The sequence below is a fragment of the Falco rusticolus genome, chromosome 7 (genome assembly GCF_015220075.1).
Source record: "Falco rusticolus isolate bFalRus1 chromosome 7, bFalRus1.pri, whole genome shotgun sequence".
In the NCBI taxonomy this organism is placed as follows: domain Eukaryota; kingdom Metazoa; phylum Chordata; class Aves; order Falconiformes; family Falconidae; genus Falco; species Falco rusticolus.
In genome coordinates, this window is record NC_051193.1 from 70,365,253 (window position 1) to 70,386,625 (window position 21,373).

A 21,373-nucleotide genomic window follows, 5' to 3' on the forward strand; every position below is an offset into this window, starting at 1 on the left:
TCTATATGTACAGGGAGCCTTTTTTTTTCCCAGGGAGGTATTTGTGTAATTCATCGGTGAAATAAAATGTGGTGATGTTTATGCATTGTTGCATCCAACTTAACCAATGTGAATCTTCATACCTGCCAGATTCTTCACAGGATGTTTATTAGTATTTCACTGTTGTCTAGCCCATGAAATAACCCATACCCCTGAGGGTGAAATAAAAACACTTAATGGGCCAGGTCAGTGCTTTGATCCACTGACTTTGTGATCTGATGAAATGAGTAAAAGTCTTACTTAAAAAACAAACAGATCCAAAGCTTTGTTTAAAAACCTAACAACTTTCCAAACCCCTTGATTGAAAAGAGATTTAAATGATTTAGTTGATTCAGAGCTTTGAAATAGATGTGAAATTCTGTGCTAAGGATCATGCACTAGTGCTGTATGTTAGTTAACGGTAACGGATGTAATTCCAGGAAATGGCATTTATTTTTGGACCTTAACTACTGTATAAATGAATTCACTTTGGAAAAAATGTCTGCTATTCATTGTCTGGTGTAGTCCAGTATTAGGAACATGTTGACTAGCACTTGGTCTGCAGGAGTTGTTTTGATTAATCTAGAGGTTGAAGTGATCCCTTACGAAAGGTTGTTACCTTCAAAGTTAACTTAAAATTTAGTTCCTATTGTATGAGGACTCGCTGAGTTTTAATCCATGTTCTGGATGTTGTGTCTGTGGGTAATGGTGTAGAATGCCTAATTAATTCACTTAAACATTCCAAAAGTAACACTTTCTCATCTTTTCAGGACAACAGGAGAAGTAGCATCTGGAGTTGTAAATAAAGTGTTCAATCAGCCAAAAGCCAGAGCAAAAGAGCTGGGTCTAGATATATGTCTAATGTATATAGAAATCGAGAAAGGGGAGGCAGTACAAGAAGAATTACTGAAGGGTCTGGACAACAAAAACCCAAAAATCATAGTAGCATGTATAGAGACACTGAGGAAAGCATTAAGGTAAGCTTTTATTTTTTTTAGTTCCTGGGGTTTTTGTTTTTTTCCCCTCACTCCAACAGTATTTAGAGTCTTAAATTGTTGCTTTAGCCGGCCCTTGTTACTGTTGAATAGGATGTATCTTTACTGAACTGATATTTTCTGACAACAGCAGTTGAGAGCATCATGGGATTTGTTAGATGTGAGGGGTGTCTTTGTTGTACGAGCCTCATCTGGATCACTTTAGTTCATGGCAACTGTTTACCAAACTTCCATTTTCACAATGGACCTCTGAAAGACGGGCAGGATTAGTGTGTCTTGTTCCAGACTGTGGAGCTTCTCTTCTGAACAGCTGAAATAAAATCACTGATGGGAAAACTAAAATGTAGTCTTTTTAAAAAACCCACTGTTTTCTTCGCTGATGTGAGCATCTTTAATTGGGTACATGGTGTATGTGTTTAGAAGAAAAAAAAAAAAGTAAAAAGCTCATTGCACAGTAAGTTTCCATTGTCCATGGAACTATTTCTTTATTAAAAAAAAAAACCAACCTACTAATAATGCTTCCCAAGAATCACATCCAATTTAATTAAGGTGGAGTAGTTGGTTTCAAGATTAGATTTGGAACATCACTTTTGGTTCCACTTGAAGTATGTTTGCTGCCTTTGAGTTGAGGGAAATATACTATCTTTTCATTAAATTCTTATACTTGGTGTGTATATAATTCACTGTCTATTAAATTATATTTTGAAAACAAAAACCAGATAATTTCAGTATTAATGGACAGAACACTTTTTATGAATGCTATAGTTCATGTGAAAACTGTATTATGTAGATGAAGAGTCTCTTATGCTAGGTATCTTTTTTAGAGAACTTACTGAGGCATGTGTATAGATGGCCCTTGTTAAACTAATTGATTGAGGCTTCTGTAATAGAAGTCAGAATAAAGCATTGGGCTTAGCACATGACCTATACTTCTGCTAAGTGAAACTACTGTCCCACATTTAAGAATGTATTTTAGCTATTTTAAATAACCTTATCTAGTCAAATGTCCTTTTAAAGTGCAGTGTAATTAGAAACCTGCATAACCTTATTCTTATCTTTCAACTAACCACACCTATAAAATGTGCCACATCTGCCTATTTTTTTATATACAGTGCTTTATTTTCTTTGAGATGACAAAATCAAATTCTTTCATAGTCCTATTGACTTAACCTTTGTCTTCAGCTTCTGAGCTGTGCTACCTAAACTTGTCTTGTGCTTTGACAGGGTGTCTGCACTGATACCCGAATCTGTCTGTTGTACCCATGTGGGTAGCTTGAGTGCATAAGTAGTTTAGCTTCTGTTGGTTTTTATCTTGTGCTAAGGTTTCTGTTCTTGTGATGTTATATGGATTGGATAATATTACATGAATTAGATAAGAATTAGAAAATTTGCATAGGCACTTTTCCTAATATGGTCTTTTGTGAGTCGTGGTTGAAAAATAAAAATCTTGGGCAACTCATTCACTCATACTCTGCATTTAAATTGTGTTCTCTCTAAGACTGGAACCTCTTGCAGACTTTAGTGCTTCGTATTTATCAAAGTGGGCTTAACAATAAAATGTTTAGCACTAGAATTTTTAGGAAGTGAACCATGCAGTTTTTAGTTCTTGAGTTGCCATTTTAACTAGCTTTTTCATGTGGCATTTGATTTGGAGGGAAACAGATAAAAAAGTGTGATTGGAAAGGTCAATTCAGAATTCTCAAGGAAAAGAAGTGCTTTGAAATAAAAAAAAAAAAAAAAGGCTTCAGTGGTGACTTAAGGTACTCTAAGAACCATAGCAGTTAACTTTACTAAGAGTATGAAAAGTTCTCTTGTTTTCACCCAGCAGTGATTGAAAAAGGAAGTTTAGATTATGAAGTTCAACAACACATAGAATCTGCTGACGGAAGGGTGACTGGCTGGGAAACTAGTTTTGTGTCCTTTCAGCAGCATGTATTTCAACATGTGTGTTTTCTGTGAAGATGACCCAGGCTCACTATAATTATCTGGTCTAACAGGTGGAAATGTGGCTAATGCTTTTACTGCAGTTTGTCTCCAAGGATAGACAAAGGAGATTCTATTCTGATTTTTTTTTTTAAAAACAAAAAAAAGTAGGTCATACAAATTCTGATCTAAGGACACTTTTTTCTTTTTCTTTCTTCTTCCCCCTCACCCCCGGCAAGGGAACAGATTTAAGTAGCAGATTGAATTAAATGCTCTGAAGTAATTTCAGAGGGAGGCCTGCTTCTGTAATTCCAAGCTGGGTGTGGAGGGTAATTATGATAGGGCAAATATTCTTCAAATTTTACAGTAGCTTAGCTTCACAAAATAATAGCTATAATAATTATTTAAGTAAATGACACAATCCCTAAATGTGCACTAGAATAATTTCATAGATTATTTAGAAAAAAAAATTATCTATTTATCTGTGGATCACTCTCTGGTTCCTACCTGGATTCTGATGCTATTCTGTGTTTTTTAACTTTCAGTGAATTTGGTTCAAAAATAATCTCACTGAAGCCAATTATTAAAGTATTGCCAAAACTCTTTGAGTCTCGGGAAAAGGCGGTTCGAGATGAAGCTAAACTCCTTGCTGTGGAGATCTACCGTTGGATAAGGGATGCTCTGAGGCCTCCATTGCAGAACATAAATTCTGTTCAGGTGGGCAGAAAGTAGTTCTGTATGCACACATTGGAGAAAACGCTTCCATGCTCACCTTCCCTGATTCCTGTTGTGTTTGGTGTTCTTAAAGTCAAAGCTGGATTTTTTCAGTAACAGCAATGCTATTTTTTTAGCTTCCTATAACTTTACCTAAAACGTTAGTTCCTCTTTGTTTATTGTAAAGAAATTGTGACTTACGTTTTGTTGCTCTGAATATTTGAAGTTGTGGGGGGAAAGCATCATACTGAAGCTGAGGGAGGGGATTTAAGAAGTAGAATAGTATTTCTTGGAGACCTAACTCAAGGGCTTACCCTTATAAAAGACACCTGTATTCAAAGTCTTCAAGTCAACCATTTTCCTTCTCAGTTTTCTCCTGAAATTTTTTCTTTACACAGCCCTTCAGACTGGTTTTGGTGGTACGCGGGACGTGACTGTTCCATTCCAAGAAGTGGCATTACAGTAGGATAGAAAATTATGCTGCTGTTGGAGATGGAACATTCCAGTATTTTAAAACTTTATAAATTATTTTGCAACCTTCCCTACTACCCACTTCAGTTGATTGTGTTCAGGTGGAAAGCAGTAGCTTGCTGGAAAAAGGCATGCTTTTAAAAAAAAAAATAATAATCCCATCAAATGTCGCTCAAAATGTTCGTTACATTGTAGTTTGCGTGTAATAATAGCAGGACTGTAACGATGATCTTCCTTCATGCTCAGCCATTTTTAAATTAAAGTTTTTACAGAGGGGACACATTCTTGCCATTTTACAGTTTGTTCTTACATAAATCTTTTGCATTAATATCTTTGTTGATGTTACTCTGTTCTGTGAATATACTTGCTCAAAAGCTTCTGAACAGTGAATGTGAATGGAAAGTCAATTCTTTGGTGGGAGAAAAAAGAACTTGAAAGGTAGTGCTGTCTGGGCTTAGAGATGGCAAAACTCCATTGCCTTCCACGAAGCGTTGTTTGTCTTGAGGTACATACAAAATGTCTCTGATATTATGATTCTCTTCCCTTTTGGCAGCTGAAAGAACTGGAAGAAGAGTGGGTCAAAGTGTCATCAGCTGCTCCTAAGCAAACCAGGTTTCTGCGTTCCCAACAGGAGTTGAAAGCAAAATTTGAGCAGCAGCAGGCAGCTGGAGGAGATGCAGATGGGGGTAAACTACTTAATCTCTGAACTCCATTGGGAAGCATATCACTGGTATATTATTAGTGAAGAAATGCATTAAATTATAAAGTTACTTTCACTCAAACTGTTGCAAAACGTGGGGTGCAGTACGCAACAAGCAAATGCAGCTGGGGCAAAAACTTTATATGAAAGATCTGTCCTTTGTAATGGCAAAATCACAATTGCCAATAGTACTTTTTAAACAAAGAGCCTTAGGTGGTGCTGTAGTCAAAATTTCATTTGTCACTCTGCTCATATATTTCTCTCTTCTGGTTCCAGGAGGTGATGATGAGGAAGAGGCGGTACCACAAGTAGATGCATATGAGTTGCTTGAAGCTGTAGAAATTCTTTCCAAGCTTCCCAAAGACTTCTATGAGAAAATAGTAAGTATAAAGTTAAATACTACCAGTTAATTGTATGACATGTGGAGCTATTAAGTCTTTAGACTTCCTGGCATTCTGCTATATGTGCTTTATTGTGACATGGGTAATAACAGACTAGTGTAAGTAAAGTATAGACTATTACAAATAAGTATCACTTTGATTTACCAAAAAGCAAGCTGTAATTCTAAGGAGCTGAAATGTCCTAGGGAAGTACTGTATTTCATACTTCATTGCAATTATTGATGTTGAAGTGTAGGGAGACTTTGGCTTTCCCAGGATAGAATTAAGTTTTAAAATCTATGGTTTGTGGCAAGTATGCTTCTCTAGAATTGTTTACATTTATAAATGAATGTAAATTATTTGCTCTGCAGGAAGCAAAAAAGTGGCAAGAAAGGAAAGAAGCTCTAGAGGCTGTTGAAGTACTAGTGAAAAATCCCAAACTGGAATCAGGAGACTATGCAGACTTGGTGAAAGTTCTCAAAAAGGTAATAAATAAAACCCAGAGTGCGCATGTAGTTTAGTATTTTTTGTAATGTGTTTGTATTATACTTGAAAGTTACAGTTGGGGTAGTACGCATTAGTAGAAACTTATTAGCTGTAACAGTGGTGGAAATAACCCTATCTGTGGCCCACTGACTATTCTAAGAAATTCTTCCAAGTCTCTGAAACTTGAATTTGTCAGCCTTTAACATAGCTTTTCTGGTCTTTTGTTTTGGCTTTTCTATTCAGGTTATTGGAAAGGATACAAATGTTATGTTAGTTGCTTTGGCTGCAAAATGCCTTGCTGGACTAGCTTCTGGCCTCCGAAAGAAATTTGGACAGTATGCAGGGCATGTAAGTAAGAGTATGTACTTTTTTCTGTTTTTATCGATGCTGGAGACTTTTTTTTTTCTTCTTCTGTCAAACCTTCGTATCTCTCAAAGGTATTATTTGTACCTTGGTATTCATTATTATGAATGCTTACCTGCTGTTTAGTGGAGCAAGCAGTGAAACATCTGCCAAGATCAGTTGCAGCTTAGGGTCAAAAGGAACTTTTTTTATTCACATTCAGCAACGTGAAGTTCACTGTTACAGTAAGCCTTCTGTACTAAGACAACTCTGAATTACTCTGTCATGAAATTAACTTTATTTACATTACCTCATCCTGGAGATAGACCAACAGAAATGCATTTGTAGGCTACAGTGGAAAAAATAGCTTCTGAATGTGAATTCTACTTAGCAGCTCCATGATGTATGTTTTAGGTTGGTATGGTGGTTTTTTTAATATTGGGGGAGGATTGTAGGTGGGTTTTTTGCTGACTGGGTTTTGTGGTTCTTTTTGTCTGCTTTAAATAGCCAAACTACTGAGATTTTTGGTACCTGTTCTGGAGATTTGGTTTAATGCTCTTCTCTGTTCTCCTTTGCTACTCTACACTTACCAACAGTTAATATCAGGAAATATGGGGAAGCTTAACCAGTCTCTGGAAAAAAAGGGAGGTTTTAATCAGTTGTAGTTATCTCAGTTGTTTCTCAAGCTTCTGTTGGTATGTTCTTTAAGCTGCTCAATTAAATTTTTCTTGTGATAAGTAAGAATGATGGGGGTAGAGCTTAGAGACAGAGGGAACTGATGCGTCAGGCTGCTGATAGGGTTACATTTAGTGATGAATTGGGGAGTTACTGAATCTCACTGCTTCAGAAACATTCAAATCTCCTGAACTCTGAACAACAGTTTGGAAAACTCTTTTGTTCTGAAAGCTGTCTGTAGTTATAAGAAGCATTCTTACATGTCTTCATGCACGATTTGTGTGTTAAAGGGTAACCCTCATACATACAGAGTTGGTATTGAAAAAGCCAAGTTTCTGAAATAAGAGTATAGCTCTATGGTTGCTAAGCAGATGGTGTTGAGAAGATGAATTTTTCAGTACTGTAATGGCAGCTATGAATTGCATAATCGCAGCACTCGTTTTACCAGTTCACTTGACTTCGTTGGATTTATTTACTAGTGAGGAAGATACAGACTTCTCCTGAGAGCAGGCATTGGAAGTGTTATGAAACAGAGCTGTTGCTAGAATTGTAGGATTATTATAAACTCTATTAGTTAAATATAGGACTTTAATTTTACAGTCTGCAGTCTATCTTAATACAAGAGTGATGAAATAAAGTACAGAACCATACTATTCGCTGTAATGGAGTGCATGTGGCCCAGCTTCACCTCTGTTGACTGCCTTTGGAGCCTGGGACTGACTCTTCTTCCTTGTTTTTCTCACATAGGATACCTCTTTTAACTTCACGTTAAAAAATACTTGTTCTAGCTGCCAGCATTTTCTAAAACAGAGACTTAATGATTTTGGATGTCTCCTTTCTATGACTTTTTTCTCTGTAGGGTTTAGGAGTCCAGCACCTGCAGCAGCATGTATGAGGGTCTATATAAAAGGACTGTTGTGGTTTAACCCTGGCTGGCAACCAAGCACCACGCAGCCGCTTGCTCGCTCCCCTGTCACCCAGGGGGGTGGGGAGGAGAATCAGAAAGGAATATAAAACTCGAGGGTTGAGATAAGAACAATTTAATAATCTAAACAGAGTTAAAAGATAAGAACAACAGTAATAATGATAAGAATAATTGGGATGGAACAATGGGGGGGGGAAAAAACCCCTAAGTGATGCACAGTACGACTGCTCGCCACCTGCTGACTGATGCCCAGCCAGTCCCCAAGCAACGATCCCACCCAGCCAACCCTCCAAGTTTCTATACCAAGCACACCATCCCATGGTATGGAATACCTCTTTGGCTGCTTCAGGTCACCCGTCCTGGCTGTGTCCCCTCCCAGTCTCTCGTGCCCCTCCAGCCCTCTGGCTGGTAAGGCCCAAGAAACCGGAGTCCTTGACTTAGTATAAACATCACCCAGCAACAACTAAAAAACATAAGTGTGGTTATTAACATTGTTCTCACATCACAGCCGAAACACAGCACTGTACTAGCTACTAAGAAGAAAATCAACTCATCCCAGCTGAAACCAGGACAGTGGTGCTCTTCTAATCAAAGAGGGGTTTTTGTTGCTAAATTCTTTGTGAATAGGGAGTTTGCAAGTTGCTGCTTGGCAAAGGATACTACCTGCGCCTAGGTCACTGTGTATTGCAAGGGGTTGAGATCTCTTAGTCAGCTTCTGAGTAGAAAGATCTATTTTGTATTATGCAAGAGCTTATAACTTCTGTAAGGCATCAGACTGCTTCCAAACTGTGAACTGCCTTATGTTTATGACCATCTTGAAAATAGCCTGCTTTCCACAGTTAAAAGCTCTGCATGTTTCTGGCTCACTGACAGAAGTTTTTACTGTTACAGAGACCGTACTTAAATGGAGCTGCTGGTATTACTGGCACATGATAAGGTGTACTAAATTTTTTTCTGCAGTGACTGCCTGAGCAGCTAGACTAGGTATGAATTGCTGTGGAATTCCAGTATAGCATAGTACAGTGTCAGGTGTGCTTTTTCAGAGTGATAGATATGAAAATACTGCTCTAGGAAGACTCCCGGTTGCTTTAGAACCATGGTCTTGTCAGCTGTGGGTCAAATGAGAGCTCTTAATGAGCCACGCTGAGTGCTGTCAGGAAGCTGGGGACAAGGGGACAGGTTATGTACTACCTTAGATTCTTGCAGTACAAGAGCACAGCACTCAGTACTGAGAAATTGTTTAATTTCTGTTCTGTTGCTCTGCGTTCCAGGCCAGTAGAGCCAGAGTATTCATCTGTAATTATGTGGGCTTGTATATCTGCCTTTTGTTTAGCTTTACTATAAAATTTAACAAATATAGGTATTTGAACATAGATTGACTAGCATTAATTTAATATTGGAGATTGGCTAGAATAAACTAGTTCATACTGCAGTTGTGTATCCCTGGAGGGGGGGGCAGCAGTGATGTTTGCATTATTTGCTTCTCTTTAGAACACCAGGGAGCAGACTACCAGGCTGCTGGATTTACTTTCTTCTTTTTTTTTCCCCATTTCCATAGGTTGTTCCCACAATCCTGGAGAAATTTAAAGAGAAGAAGCCTCAGGTAGTGCAGGCCCTGCAGGAGGCCATTGATGCAATCTTTCTTACAGTAAGTAAGAGTGACACTTTTCCCATTGTCTGAGCATTGGACTCATTTTGGTTCACTCTTCTCTTTACTGAAACTAACAACTTCTGTGTTCAATACTAGACCACGTTGCAGAACATAAGTGAAGATGTGTTGGCAGTGATGGACAACAAAAACCCAACAATTAAGCAGCAAACGTCCCTCTTCATTGCAAGAAGCTTCCGTCACTGCACACCTTCTACTCTGCCAAAAAGCCTGTTAAAACCTTTCTGTGCTGCACTTCTCAAGGTAAAGCGGGAGTTGGTACTTCCCTGGCATTGACTTGAGCCCTGTATTTGTGAAGCATTGGCTTGTTCTGGGAGAAAGACCCTCTGGTAGTGCAAGGACTAAAGAGGTTTTTTGTGCTACGACGTCTAACTTGAGGATGCCTTTCAGTCATGGGAACAGTCTAGTCTCTGATATTGATACTCAGTATCAAACAGAACTCTGATAGGAACTCTGATTAGTTTAGCTTCTCTGATACTGAAAACTCAGTTTATAGCAACGTGGTTTGCAACTGTTAAACTTACGGGCACTGCATCGCTTGGTTCTTGCAGACATCTCTAGCGGGCTTTTTTGGAATGCCACCCATCATCTGCCATGAATAAAATACCATCTCATATCAATTATTGCAGTTACACTGGAGCATTTTTCAGTGTAAACAATAATGACATATACTTTTTTCACATTGAAAAATAACCTTTTCCTTGTTATGGGAAATACACCCAACTTCAAAAATGGGTATTTGAATGGGTTTGCAGAACTTCAAACTCCTTGTAGACTTCCATGGTGTTGCAGTGTCTATTAAAGCATAAATGTTTATCTTCTTCTTGTGGTGTGAAAGATCCAAAGATGGGAAACTGGCTGTTCTGAGAAACAGTAGACTGGATCGGTACATAGAAAAACAAGTGAACACCAACCTTTTCCTTCCTGCAGTAGGATGTTGAGGATTATTCTGTAGTAGATGCAGATTTTGAAAAAGGGGAGGGGATATATACAGAAAATGGATTTAAGAATATGTGTAGCTATGAGCTGTAAGTCATATGATACAGGTTGTCTTTCTCTGCAGCATATCAACGATTCTGCTCCTGAAGTAAGAGATGCTGGTTTTGAAGCATTAGGCACTGCCCTGAAAGTGGCTGGAGAGAAAGCTGTGAATCCCTTTTTAGCAGATGTAGACAAATTAAAGCTTGATCGGGTGAGTTTGTCATCATAAATGTTGTAAACAATGCTTCATTTATCCATTTAAAATGCATCATGGGCTAGAGAAGATTAAAGATGATGCCGTAGCTTAAGACTGTCAGCACAGATTTTTAAAAATTTATTTTTTACTGAAAAGTTACTGATGTTGCAGGGAATCTTGAGTATCTATTTCTTGCTAGACTATCAAGAATCTTTTCTTTGACTTCCACTACCTAAAATGTATTAACTTTACAGCTTTTCATTCTTATGTAAGTATCTGTTTGGCTTCAAGGCTTTATTATCTGTGAGATGGGTTGTGAGGTTTGGTGGTTTTGAGTTTCTTGGTAGTATGTTTTTGGGGTTTTTTTGGCTGTTCATGGGATTTTGTTTGCTATTGAACACTTTCTCTGTTTATATGAAACATTTTAGGGGTTTATGTCCCAACCATATGGTCTAAATCTGTATTACTAGACAGGATTTAGTATTAAAATTTACTTAACAAAAAAGTTTTCTTGCTTTTACATAAGCTGATGTGTTTGTCAACTGATGATTTTATAATTTAAGGTACTAAGAATTAGTCTTCAGAGCATCTGTAAATGTTAGTGAGCCTATTAATGCATTTTATGCGTATAAACACACTTCATTTTGAACTAGGAATATTATTCTAACAATACAGTGATGGCTAATGCCACTGATAAGTTAACCTTACTCTAATGTAAGGAACATGGGATAACAAAATGTTTGAAGTAAACAACTTAAACTTTCCACATTTTTTCCAGAAAGGTCAAATTTGAGCCACTACTGTTGAAGTGATGCTGTACATCCAATTGTAGCTAAATAGCCTTTTTTTCCCCTTCCCCCTCCTTTTTTTTTTTTTTTTTTTTTCTCTTCTCTTTCTTAACTCTTTGTCAGATTAAAGAGTGTGCTGAGAAGGTAGAACTGGTTTATGGTAAAAAGACAGGAGTTGCTGCTGAGAAAAAAGAAAGCAAGCCTGTTACTGGAAAGGCGCCTGGTCTTTCAGGGACTGGTGGAGACAAAGAAACAAAAGATGCAGCAAGCAAACCAGGACCGCTGAAAAAAGCACCTGCTGTGAAGGTAAGATAGATTGCCAAGCGATTTGTCTGACAATCACAGTATTTACTTATTTAATATCAAAGGTGGTCTGTTGAATGCCTCTTTCCGATGAGGAGCCACAGTCCTTCTGTAGGAGTAGGTGAGCCCAACAACAAAAAGAACCAAAGACTTTCTCAGAATGTACTTGATGATGTCTCAGGTTTTTTAATCATACGGACTGTCTTGTCACTTATGTATTAATACTGGGGTTTGATATTGCAATAGTGATAGACCACTAGAGGCATCAGAGGAACCTCAGATGTTGTAACATTAATGTGCTCTGTGGTGATGTAGTAGAACATTTGGCTGAAGTCAGCATCTCTTCTTACAACTAGCAATAACTGCTCTCTTCAGCGTTTTTTTAAAATTGTTACTGTAAATAATTTGAATCATTAGCCTGTGTTACTTTAAAATGATTATTTTGGTTTTAAAAATTGATGTAAGTAGCACTATAGGTGGTCTTTGTAATACAGGCTGTCCAGGGAGGTGGTGGCATTACCATCCCTGGAGGCATTTAAAAAAAACATACACCTGGGGTGTTTGGGTATGTGCTTGTAGTTTGCAAAAAAATAATATTACACGGTTTAGGGGTGGGCTTGGCAGTGCCGGAGTAACGGCTGGACTTGATGATCTCTAAGGTCTTTTCCAATGTCAAGGATTCCATGATTCTCCAAGTGGGAAACCTGGAGAAACCTGGAAGTGAATAGTAGAATGGATCATATTTTCTAAATTCTGTTGATACTAGTGACCTCGAAAAGAGACACCAGTTGCAAGTTTAGTATCTTAATTAATATCCATAGGAGAATATGTAGATTAAATCGTTATTTCCCAGACCTTCACAAATAGATACATTCTTTCCCGTTTTGTCTTTCATTGTCTCATGTCCATGTTACTGTACATGTTTTATAAAACCTCATAGTCTGAAAGCAACATATGAACTAAATAAGCTGTAGCAGAAAACTGTTTCTTTGCCTTCAGCTGTTAGGGTACTAGAGAGAGACTTTTTTTTTTTTTTTACTTTAGAATGTGCAAGTGTAGAAAACCAATGGTTCTTTTGGTTATCTGGTTAGCTAGAGACCTGTTTGATCTTGGTGAACTTGTCCTTTTCTTTTCTAGTCAGGGGTCCCACCCAAGAAAGGTAAACCAGCTGCAGCTGCAGGTATGGGAGGCACTGGGGCTAAAGGCAAGAAAGGTCCTGAGACCAAAGAAATATTTGAATCGGAGCTCTCGGTGAGTATTCTCTTCTCTGAAATATGAAATCCTCTCTATAAGTAGCTTTAGTTAATCAGTTCTTCAGCTACTACAGGTTTTTTCACTGAAGATGGGGGTTTTTTGTTAGGAGAAGGGAAAGTAATGCATTTCAATAAATGGAATTCATAACTGGTAAAATACATGTTCGATATATTCTATTCTTCAGGCTGTTGGTACGAGGCCATGTATAACAGTAAACAATAAATCGTGCTAATATGACAGGGTATATCATGTTGTCCCTGAGCTAGGAACAGGTGAAAAAGGTGATGATAGGACTACTTTGTATGTAATATAGGATGCATAATTTGCTGAAGATGTCTGGTATTAAAAGCTTGAGAATACAGTATTCTGGAGTTTACATTGAAATCTGAGGTGGAATACAGTAGTAATTGAAGGAACTAGAACTAGCGCGAGCTTGTTCTCTGCCATTCATGTTAAGTTACACTTCATGAAAATGATTGAATTCTGTGTGTCAGTTGAGAATTCTATCTTATCTTTTTGGTAGGGAACCAGGTAAGCTAAGCTGTTTGTAGGTCAAAGTAACAAAAAGCTGTTAAAGCTTTGCTTGATGTATCTGCAAGCTTTTTTTGGACTGTCCATTATCTTTAGAGTGTTGCTTAGAATGAACACTTTCCATGTAGTTTATATTGCCAGTTATACATTGGAAAATGAGTATACACTTCTGAAGGTGATACAGACACCAGTGAAACTAAGGAAATTTTTATCATTTTTCATACACTAAACTTCTGAATTTTGCTAAGATGGATGCAGAAGACGAGTCTTCTCCCACCCACCCTTATCAAGCACTGATTCGTTGTTGTGAATGTTTATTCAGACTTCATCTACAATTTGCAACATCATTTTCTGTTACCCCTGCTTGATTCTATAAGTAGATAGTGGCTACTTGGGATTATTTTTGACTGTCTGCACTATTTCTCATACTTTTGAGAGATTATTTTTCTGTTGCAGTACGATTTAGTAGCTTCTTAAATTTGTAAGGCCCCTAAACTATAACCCATACCAAATCTTTCAACCTACGACAGAAAACTTCTCGTGTTTTCTAAGTGCACCACAGTCTAGGGGTCATTCCAGTATATTCCCTGTCCTTAAGGCTGCTGCCCCCCTCTGCAGGGATGCAGTGCAGTGTTAACCTTGTTCTGATCCATCTGCAGATAGAAGTATGTGAAGAGAAAGCTGCTGCTGTCCTTCCAGCTTCTTGTATCCAGCAGTTGGACAGTGGTAACTGGAAAGAGAGGCTTGCCTGCATGGAGGAGTTCCAGAAGGTAAGTTTGCAGCTGTTGATAAGAAGAGAGGCAGGTAGGGGAAGAGAAAGGAAGCAGTAATTTCTTCAGCTTTTTAGGCCTGTTAACTTTTTTAAAAAAAAGACATACCAGTAGCAGTGGTAGGTCAGCAATTCAGATGGATTAAACAATACTTGGAAAAGGTGACTTCTATGGTTTAAATTGATTCTTATTCCATAACAATAGTGGACTAAGTCTTTTAGTTTAATGCAGATAGTTACGCTTTTGTCAAAAATTTTAGTATGTGGATTGAGGATGCATAGAGGTATTATTAAAACAATAAGTAATTCTGAAGCTTAGGCTGAATGATAACTAGGCTTAAACAAAAAGCTTTGCAATGACTCTGCAAAACTGGTTGCAAGTTAGTCCCTGCTGATTGCATGTTAGGCAGCAATTGATTATAATACTAAAACTTCAGTTGGCAAATAGTTGATGTTTGACAATACCAGCAGTCCTCACAGCTGGTGGCCAATGCTTCATGTAGTCACAAGCAAATAAAACGTTGTGTGTCATTTGGATGTGAAGCCTGGCTTTCTTCCCATGGTATCCATCATAAGACCTTCACGAGTTCATATTCAAAAAAGCATCAGCTGTAGGTGTGCAAATAGTTCATGCTGCTACAGCATTACAGTTGCAACTGAGTTTTAATATTTTAGTGGAAAAGGTGACTGACATAAATGGTGAGTGGCTGCGCTGAAGTGCTGCTGTAGAAGCCAGCTTTACTCAAGTGTAAAGATGTTACATTTTCAGTGGAATGGATAAGCCTAACTACAAGTGAATTTAGATTACATTCAGGCTTAATCTCTTTGTAGCCAGCATTCTAGTGGGAAAGGTGCACGGTATACTTAATCTTGAAAAAAGGAAGAAAAAAAAAAAAGGAGAAAAAAAAAAGCTTGGGGTTTTTTGTTTGGTTGTTGGGGTTTTTTTTTTTGCTTGGTGTTTGGTTTTTTAAGCTAAATGTTAAATTCCCAGGGCTGGGGTTGCAGACAGTCATTGTAAAGATACCTGTTAAAGAACATACAGTGTTGCAATGTGAATGCTGTAGTATAAATGTTGTATCTCGGTACCTGTAAAATTGGCTCCTCATAAAAGTGGGTCCTGTAGTATGGCTTTTTCAGGTAAATTCTTATGCTGAGAATTTCTACCATTTAGTTCAGTATTAAGAAAATATTTACAGGACAGTTGTGACAATTTCTGTTTGTTTTGGGTTTTGTATCACTTGTGACCCACTGGTGACCTTTTTGTTTATCCTTTAGGCTGTTGAGCTTATGGAGAGAAGTGAAATGCCTTGCCAAGCTCTAGTAAGAATGCTGGCCAAGAAGCCTGGTTGGAAAGAAACAAATTTTCAGGTAATACATTATCCTTCAGTAACAAACAGTCTGGTTTTGCTATTTAATGTAAGCTGCATTTCCACCTGAAAGGCTGGCATGTCTGTCACTGATGACAGTCCTGGCGCCATGGCCACGCTTGTATCTGTAGTCAATGAGAATATAAACTCTGAAATGAGATTTTATTTCTGCTAACAAGTGAGACGTAGAGACAGCATTTGAAGATGTCTAGAAGTGTATGTATGTGTATATATGTGTGTGGATATGTGTATGTATAAGTTCTAGAAGTAGATAATGACTGACCAGTATTATTGATGTAAAAATGTGTATTTGTGTCTATACAGACAATACGATTATATATAAAGCATGTGTAGATGTGTATTTGTGTACAGAAATATTGTATATATACACAAATACATATTTTAGGTATCCATTTGTGTTTACCCACAAATACATGCTTTTTAATACATACATCTATAAATATATAGAATAAAATATTTAATCTAAAATCCAGGAAGACATGAATAACTTCCTTGCTGTTACGGATGTTCCAGGTGATGCAGATGAAACTGCATATAGTTGCATTGATTGCACAGAAAGGAAACTTCTCCAAAACTTCAGCACAGGTTGTGCTAGATGGTCTTGTAGACAAGGTTGGTGATGTGAAATGTGGGAGTAATGCAAAAGAAGCCATGACAGCAATAGCAGAGGCATGCCAGTTACCATGGACTGCTGAGCAGGTGAGTGAGCAGCAAAGGTATTCTTCTAGTAAATTAAATTGGAAGTATTATGTGGGGTGTTCTTTTAGTCTGAGGAGTAAGTCCTAAATCTTTGATTTTTCTGTTGCCTGAAAGTTCATTGTTTGCTCTCAGACATCTCCAAAGGCAGAACTTAAACAGAAGTTCCCCCCAAAAGGGAAATAACAAGTAGTAAATTAGTATTTTGCTGATATACTGCCAAAGCAGGTATATGTCCATAATAATGGTATCTGTGGCTGCCTTTAAGTACTACAGGAGCTTCTGGTTTGCTTCAGTTGCAATTGTGTTCTGCTACAGTGGTACAACAAACTTTCCTTGTACACCCCAGCTGTTTGTTTATTTGCAATGCCCTGTGTTTTTTGCAAGTGTCTTCACTTCTTTATTACAGTCCTTTGTCACCTGGTTTCCCAGTAATAACTTACACTTACCTTTCTTCTATTCCAGGTTGTGGCTATGGCTTTCTCTCAAAAGAATCCTAAAAACCAGTCAGAAACTTTGAACTGGCTTTCAAATGCAATTAAAGAGTTTGGCTTTTCTGGGTATGTCTTTTAAGTAAATTGCTGAGAGAAACTTGCGTGAATGTTTCTAATCTAGGACTAATTGTCAAATTGGTCTGAAGAGGATGACAGCAAGTTCATCTGAACTAATGTTCATTGAACTCTGGAGCTACCTCTGTGAGGTGCTCTTCTAGCTCTGCATGTGTAAATGAAAGTATCTGGCATTACTAATAAGATGCTACTACACTACTAGATGCTTTATTCATTGCTTGGCCTTCTCTGAAGAGCATTTTTCTTAAAATTTATGTCTGTTGCTTTCCTTCTACTTGGGTACACCTGCACCCAGGGGATCACTGTATTTTGTGGTTTAAAAAACCAAACCCTGAAGCCTACAAAAGAGCACATACCAGCATGCTTATTACTCTCCTTCAGAAAGAATTTGAGGCTGATAACAGGATGAAGTTTTAGCTGGCGTAATAGTCATTACAGCGTCTTGTGCTGTGAGGGTAAGAAATGGATTCTCCATCAGAACCAGGTGTAGCATTCCTTAATTTTCAAACGCCAGTCTCTTAACTGAATGTGGACAAGCATAGTAATGCAGTTTACTCTTGAGAACAAAATTTCTAAGCAGTGAAGACTTCAAATATTAATTTATTTGGTTACTTGGGCAGTTACTATGCCTGTCCAAGTTGTTTTGCAGCTATTGAGTGGATAGTAACATCAATTAAGTCTGGAAAATGAGCTCTCCTCTTCAGTAAATTCCCTAAAAAGTGTGTGTTTTCCATCAGGGTGATCTGTGTGTAGATTGGATACTGGAACAGCAGCATTTGAGGCTGTACAAAGGAAGCTTCTGTGATTATCTGTTTTCTATTGAATTCAGTGGTAGTATAGAAGATTCAGTGATCTAAACCTGCCTTTCTTTCTCTTGGAAATTTCTTTGTGACATTTGTGTCTCTTTCTGGAAGATACTGAGACAGACTTAACAAAAAAACCCAACCAAACCCTCACCTTTATTATGTAGCCATGCTTCAGGTACTTCAAATTATTCTAGACTCATCCCTCAGGGTCCTAGCAATTGTGTGGGTGATGTAGTTTAAGAAACTTTCTGGGGGAAATAATAGCAGTCTTTGATATTAATTACTTTGTTTACTGTATTGCTTTTCATAGCAGGCTATTCCCCAAACCGATCTCTTACAGCAGTTATTTAAATAGCTACTACCTTCTATAGTATTTCGTAAGTGCAAATATCTTCTTGTAAAGTAGTTGTATGAATCTGTTCTCAGCGCGTTTTTTTTCTGTAGTGTATTATGATGATTTTGTTTCTTGTTGGTGCTTCCTGTGTTGTATTTTACTTACAGGGGATATCTTTCTCTTCCCCCTCCCCCCTCCCCCCCCCCCCAGACTGAATGTCAAAGCTTTCATCAGTAACGTGAAGACCGCTCTTGCTGCAACTAACCCGGTGAGTAAATTGATAATTCTAATCCTGAATTATTATCAGTCCTTAAATTTGAAGACTGAATGCTTCTATCCTCTTTCTGGCAGGCTGTAAGAACTTCTGCCATTACGTTGCTGGGAGTCATGTATCTTTATGTGGGACCTCCTTTGCGAATGTTTTTTGAGGATGAGAAGCCAGCCCTTCTCTCCCAGATAGATGCGGAATTTGAAAAGGTATGAGGTGTAGCTGTCTTACTACTAAGTATCATTAAACTACTTGGAAACTTCAGTACCTGGAATCTGTACTAACGCTGTGGTCTAGCCTGTGTTTTTCTAAATGGATCAGATTTTTTTTTTTAGACGGCTCACTGAAGCAGCTGCAAACTCGTTATGTTTAGCGATGTCAATAGTCACTTTTCTGATGACAAACTTCAAAAGTTTCTGGTTTTGTCGGAATAGCATAATGTTTTAGAAGTGCATTTATACCATGCAAGTGTTTTTATTTTTACTGTCAAATGAAAAACTGTAAAATAGCTGTTTCTGATTTTTGTGTTTCTTGCAGATGCAAGGGCAGACAGCACCAGCCCCGACTCGTGGCATTTCCAGGCATAGTGCAGGGGGTGGGGATGATGGTGAGGAAGAGGAACAGGAGGATGTTGGAAACGATGTTGTGGATCTCTTGCCAAGAACAGATATTAGGTACGTTTGAATTCTACAACCTGAAGACATAATTTCACTGCAATTCAAAACTTTGTGTTTATAAGTGCTTTCTAAGCAGGGATCTGTGGTGTTAAGGCACTGAAATACTAAAAGACACATAACTTAAAAAAAACGGGCTTTTAACCTTTTTTCTCTTATAGTGATAAGATCACAGCTGAACTAGTGTCTAAGATTGGGGACAAAACCTGGAAGGTCAGGAAGGAAGGTCTAGATGAAGTGACAAGCATAATAAATGATGCTAAGTTCATACAGCCAAACATAGGAGAACTTCCAGCTGCCTTGAAGAGTCGTCTCAATGACTCCAATAAAATCTTGGTATGTTATTCAAAATCCTGTTTCAGCTGTTTCCAGCTTAGAACTTAGGACAAACTATTTATGATTATGGAACCTTGCTTATTACTCAGTCTGTTACAATATCATGAAATCAACAGTTGGAAAACTGTAAACTCTGTATTTCTGGATAATGTATTTGCTGCTTTTTGTAAATACTTGGTTTTCTTTGCTTTGTATTTAAAAAAAAAACAACCTTCAAAAAAGGGGAAAATCTACCTCTAGTTTGAATGTAATATAATAAATCTTAACCAAAAAGAAGTTTAAATAATACTCTGCTTGTGAGAAAAGTGAAGTGTCCCTTGTTTGAAGATATTTTTAGTTGAGCTTTAATTTGCTCAGAATATAGAAGTAACTTTATCTTTGTGATGGATTTGAAGTCTGGAGCGGGTATCATTGAGTAGGCATTCTACAGTAAAAGCCTAAGTGTACAGCAGTGTTACTTTTCCCCATGTGAGTTGGAGCTTTGCACAACTCGTTGTAACTGTACTTAATTTAAATCCTTTTTGTTTATGTGCAGGTGCAGCAAACACTGAGCATTCTTCAGCAGCTAGCAACAGCAATGGGCCCCAATATCAAACAGCATGTGAAAAATTTGGGCATTCCTGTCATCACAGTCCTAGGAGACAGTAAGGTAGGACACTCGTCACGATCTCTTTCTTTTATGCCACTCGCTGTCTGAGCTATGTCTGTTTGGACTTGCTGTTGGGAGATGGATAGTAGTTCAAAGTGAATAAATAAATAAATAAAGTTACTTGTAGAACTCCTGTTCTTTTATCATGTCAGTGTGGGTTCCAGTGTACGTTGTTGTCTTTGTGTCACAGTGTAGGAGACCTTCGAATCGTAGGTAGAAATGGGACACTCGCAACTGACAGTGAAGTTTGTGTAATGTCCGTGTTGACCTCATTGAGATGCTACGCAAAATCTAAGCTGGGACCATGGGAAAGGGTTGTCTGAAGCAGTGGGGAAAGGAGGCTTGGGAAGATGCCAGTGTTTTGTGCCAGAAGTCACAGGCAATTATCAGAGTTTCCGATGTGTCTACTCTGTGAGTAGGAAAAAGAGCAGAAACTGGATCTACCTGTCCCAAGCAATGGAAGGACTAGGACAAGTCCTAGGGCTAGAGAAAAACTTAGTTCAAATGTTTCTCTTAAAGGGTCTTTAAACACGTAAAATCTCAGTTCTTTAGTTGTATTCTTCTCTTATTCATCTTGAGGAAACAGCAAGCTCCATTTACTTCCAAGTGCATGGTTTAAGGATAAGACCAACTGTGATTTATCTTTTACTGTTAGTAAAATGCATAATACTGGGCTACTTGTAAGCACTATGATGCTGACAGAGGACTGTACGCTCATTCAGACATTAAGAGTAGTCACTTCTTTGAGGTACTGCAAGTTTTACCCAGTTTATTCAGTTGCTAGGGTTTCTGAAGATGAAGAGGGATCATTTTTGGGCCCTGCTTTGAAATATTAATAGTGGCCCCCCCGAGTAGTTGAGGAAAATCAACAGCTTGCACCATGAGGGAAGACAAATTAAATTTGGGTGGTGGGAGCCAAGGCCACTTCAGAGAGGCTGATGATCTATGTACCTGCAGCACGTGATTTGTTTCTTTTCCTCAATGAGATTAAAGATGGACAAGTTACTTGCAAGGACACTCCCTTCTTGTTTAGATACATGCCTGGATGTTACCTTTTGCTTTTAAAACTGATTCATGCTAAAGCTAAATGAGTCTTAAATGATCTGCTTGCCTCAGACTCAGCCTACAGGGGAGTGTCATGTGTATGGAGTCATGTCAGTACTGCTCATCTTCTGAAGAACCATGGTTGTTAAGTATTCAATCTGCTTTCTTGTAACTTCACGTAGCTGCTTCAAAAAAGGGTGCCGTTGTAAATTTTGCTTGGAAAAAAACACTAAAGGTGGAAACTGGTAGGAGTTCGAGGGCTCCCCTCTTCCTGACTTGACTTTAGCTCGTGTCTGTCCTAAATAAGGGTGCCCTAATAACAGGCTGCATAACCCACTTGCCTTGATTTATGAATGTGTGAAGTCTATTTCAAGCATTACGTAAATAACTAAGCTTATTCTTTAGCTTGTTTGAGAGTTAGGAAACTCCCAAAATTCTCATCAATGAATGGTAGCAGGTACAAAGTGCTTTTTAAGATATCCTTTGTCC

The 21,373-nt window shown here is 38.1% G+C and overlaps 1 protein-coding gene across 3 annotated transcripts in view; it reads left to right on the forward strand.

The window, feature by feature from the left end:
- The window catches only part of CKAP5 (cytoskeleton associated protein 5), a 54,249-nt gene that overhangs the window by 11,451 nt on the left and 21,425 nt on the right, over nucleotides 1–21,373 (forward strand). For all 3 annotated transcript variants that reach the window (XM_037396070.1, XM_037396073.1, XM_037396072.1), the window contains exons 4-23: nucleotides 789–995; nucleotides 3,482–3,653; nucleotides 4,675–4,807; nucleotides 5,098–5,201; nucleotides 5,573–5,686; nucleotides 5,931–6,035; nucleotides 9,188–9,277; nucleotides 9,377–9,541; nucleotides 10,362–10,490; nucleotides 11,387–11,569; nucleotides 12,704–12,817; nucleotides 14,011–14,121; nucleotides 15,396–15,488; nucleotides 16,022–16,207; nucleotides 16,670–16,764; nucleotides 18,124–18,181; nucleotides 18,265–18,390; nucleotides 18,719–18,855; nucleotides 19,017–19,191; nucleotides 19,727–19,840. In XM_037396070.1, coding sequence (XP_037251967.1) covers nucleotides 789–995; nucleotides 3,482–3,653; nucleotides 4,675–4,807; nucleotides 5,098–5,201; nucleotides 5,573–5,686; nucleotides 5,931–6,035; nucleotides 9,188–9,277; nucleotides 9,377–9,541; nucleotides 10,362–10,490; nucleotides 11,387–11,569; nucleotides 12,704–12,817; nucleotides 14,011–14,121; nucleotides 15,396–15,488; nucleotides 16,022–16,207; nucleotides 16,670–16,764; nucleotides 18,124–18,181; nucleotides 18,265–18,390; nucleotides 18,719–18,855; nucleotides 19,017–19,191; nucleotides 19,727–19,840 — 2,611 coding nt within the window. The remainder of the gene's footprint in view (nucleotides 1–788; nucleotides 996–3,481; nucleotides 3,654–4,674; nucleotides 4,808–5,097; nucleotides 5,202–5,572; nucleotides 5,687–5,930; nucleotides 6,036–9,187; nucleotides 9,278–9,376; nucleotides 9,542–10,361; nucleotides 10,491–11,386; nucleotides 11,570–12,703; nucleotides 12,818–14,010; nucleotides 14,122–15,395; nucleotides 15,489–16,021; nucleotides 16,208–16,669; nucleotides 16,765–18,123; nucleotides 18,182–18,264; nucleotides 18,391–18,718; nucleotides 18,856–19,016; nucleotides 19,192–19,726; nucleotides 19,841–21,373) is intronic.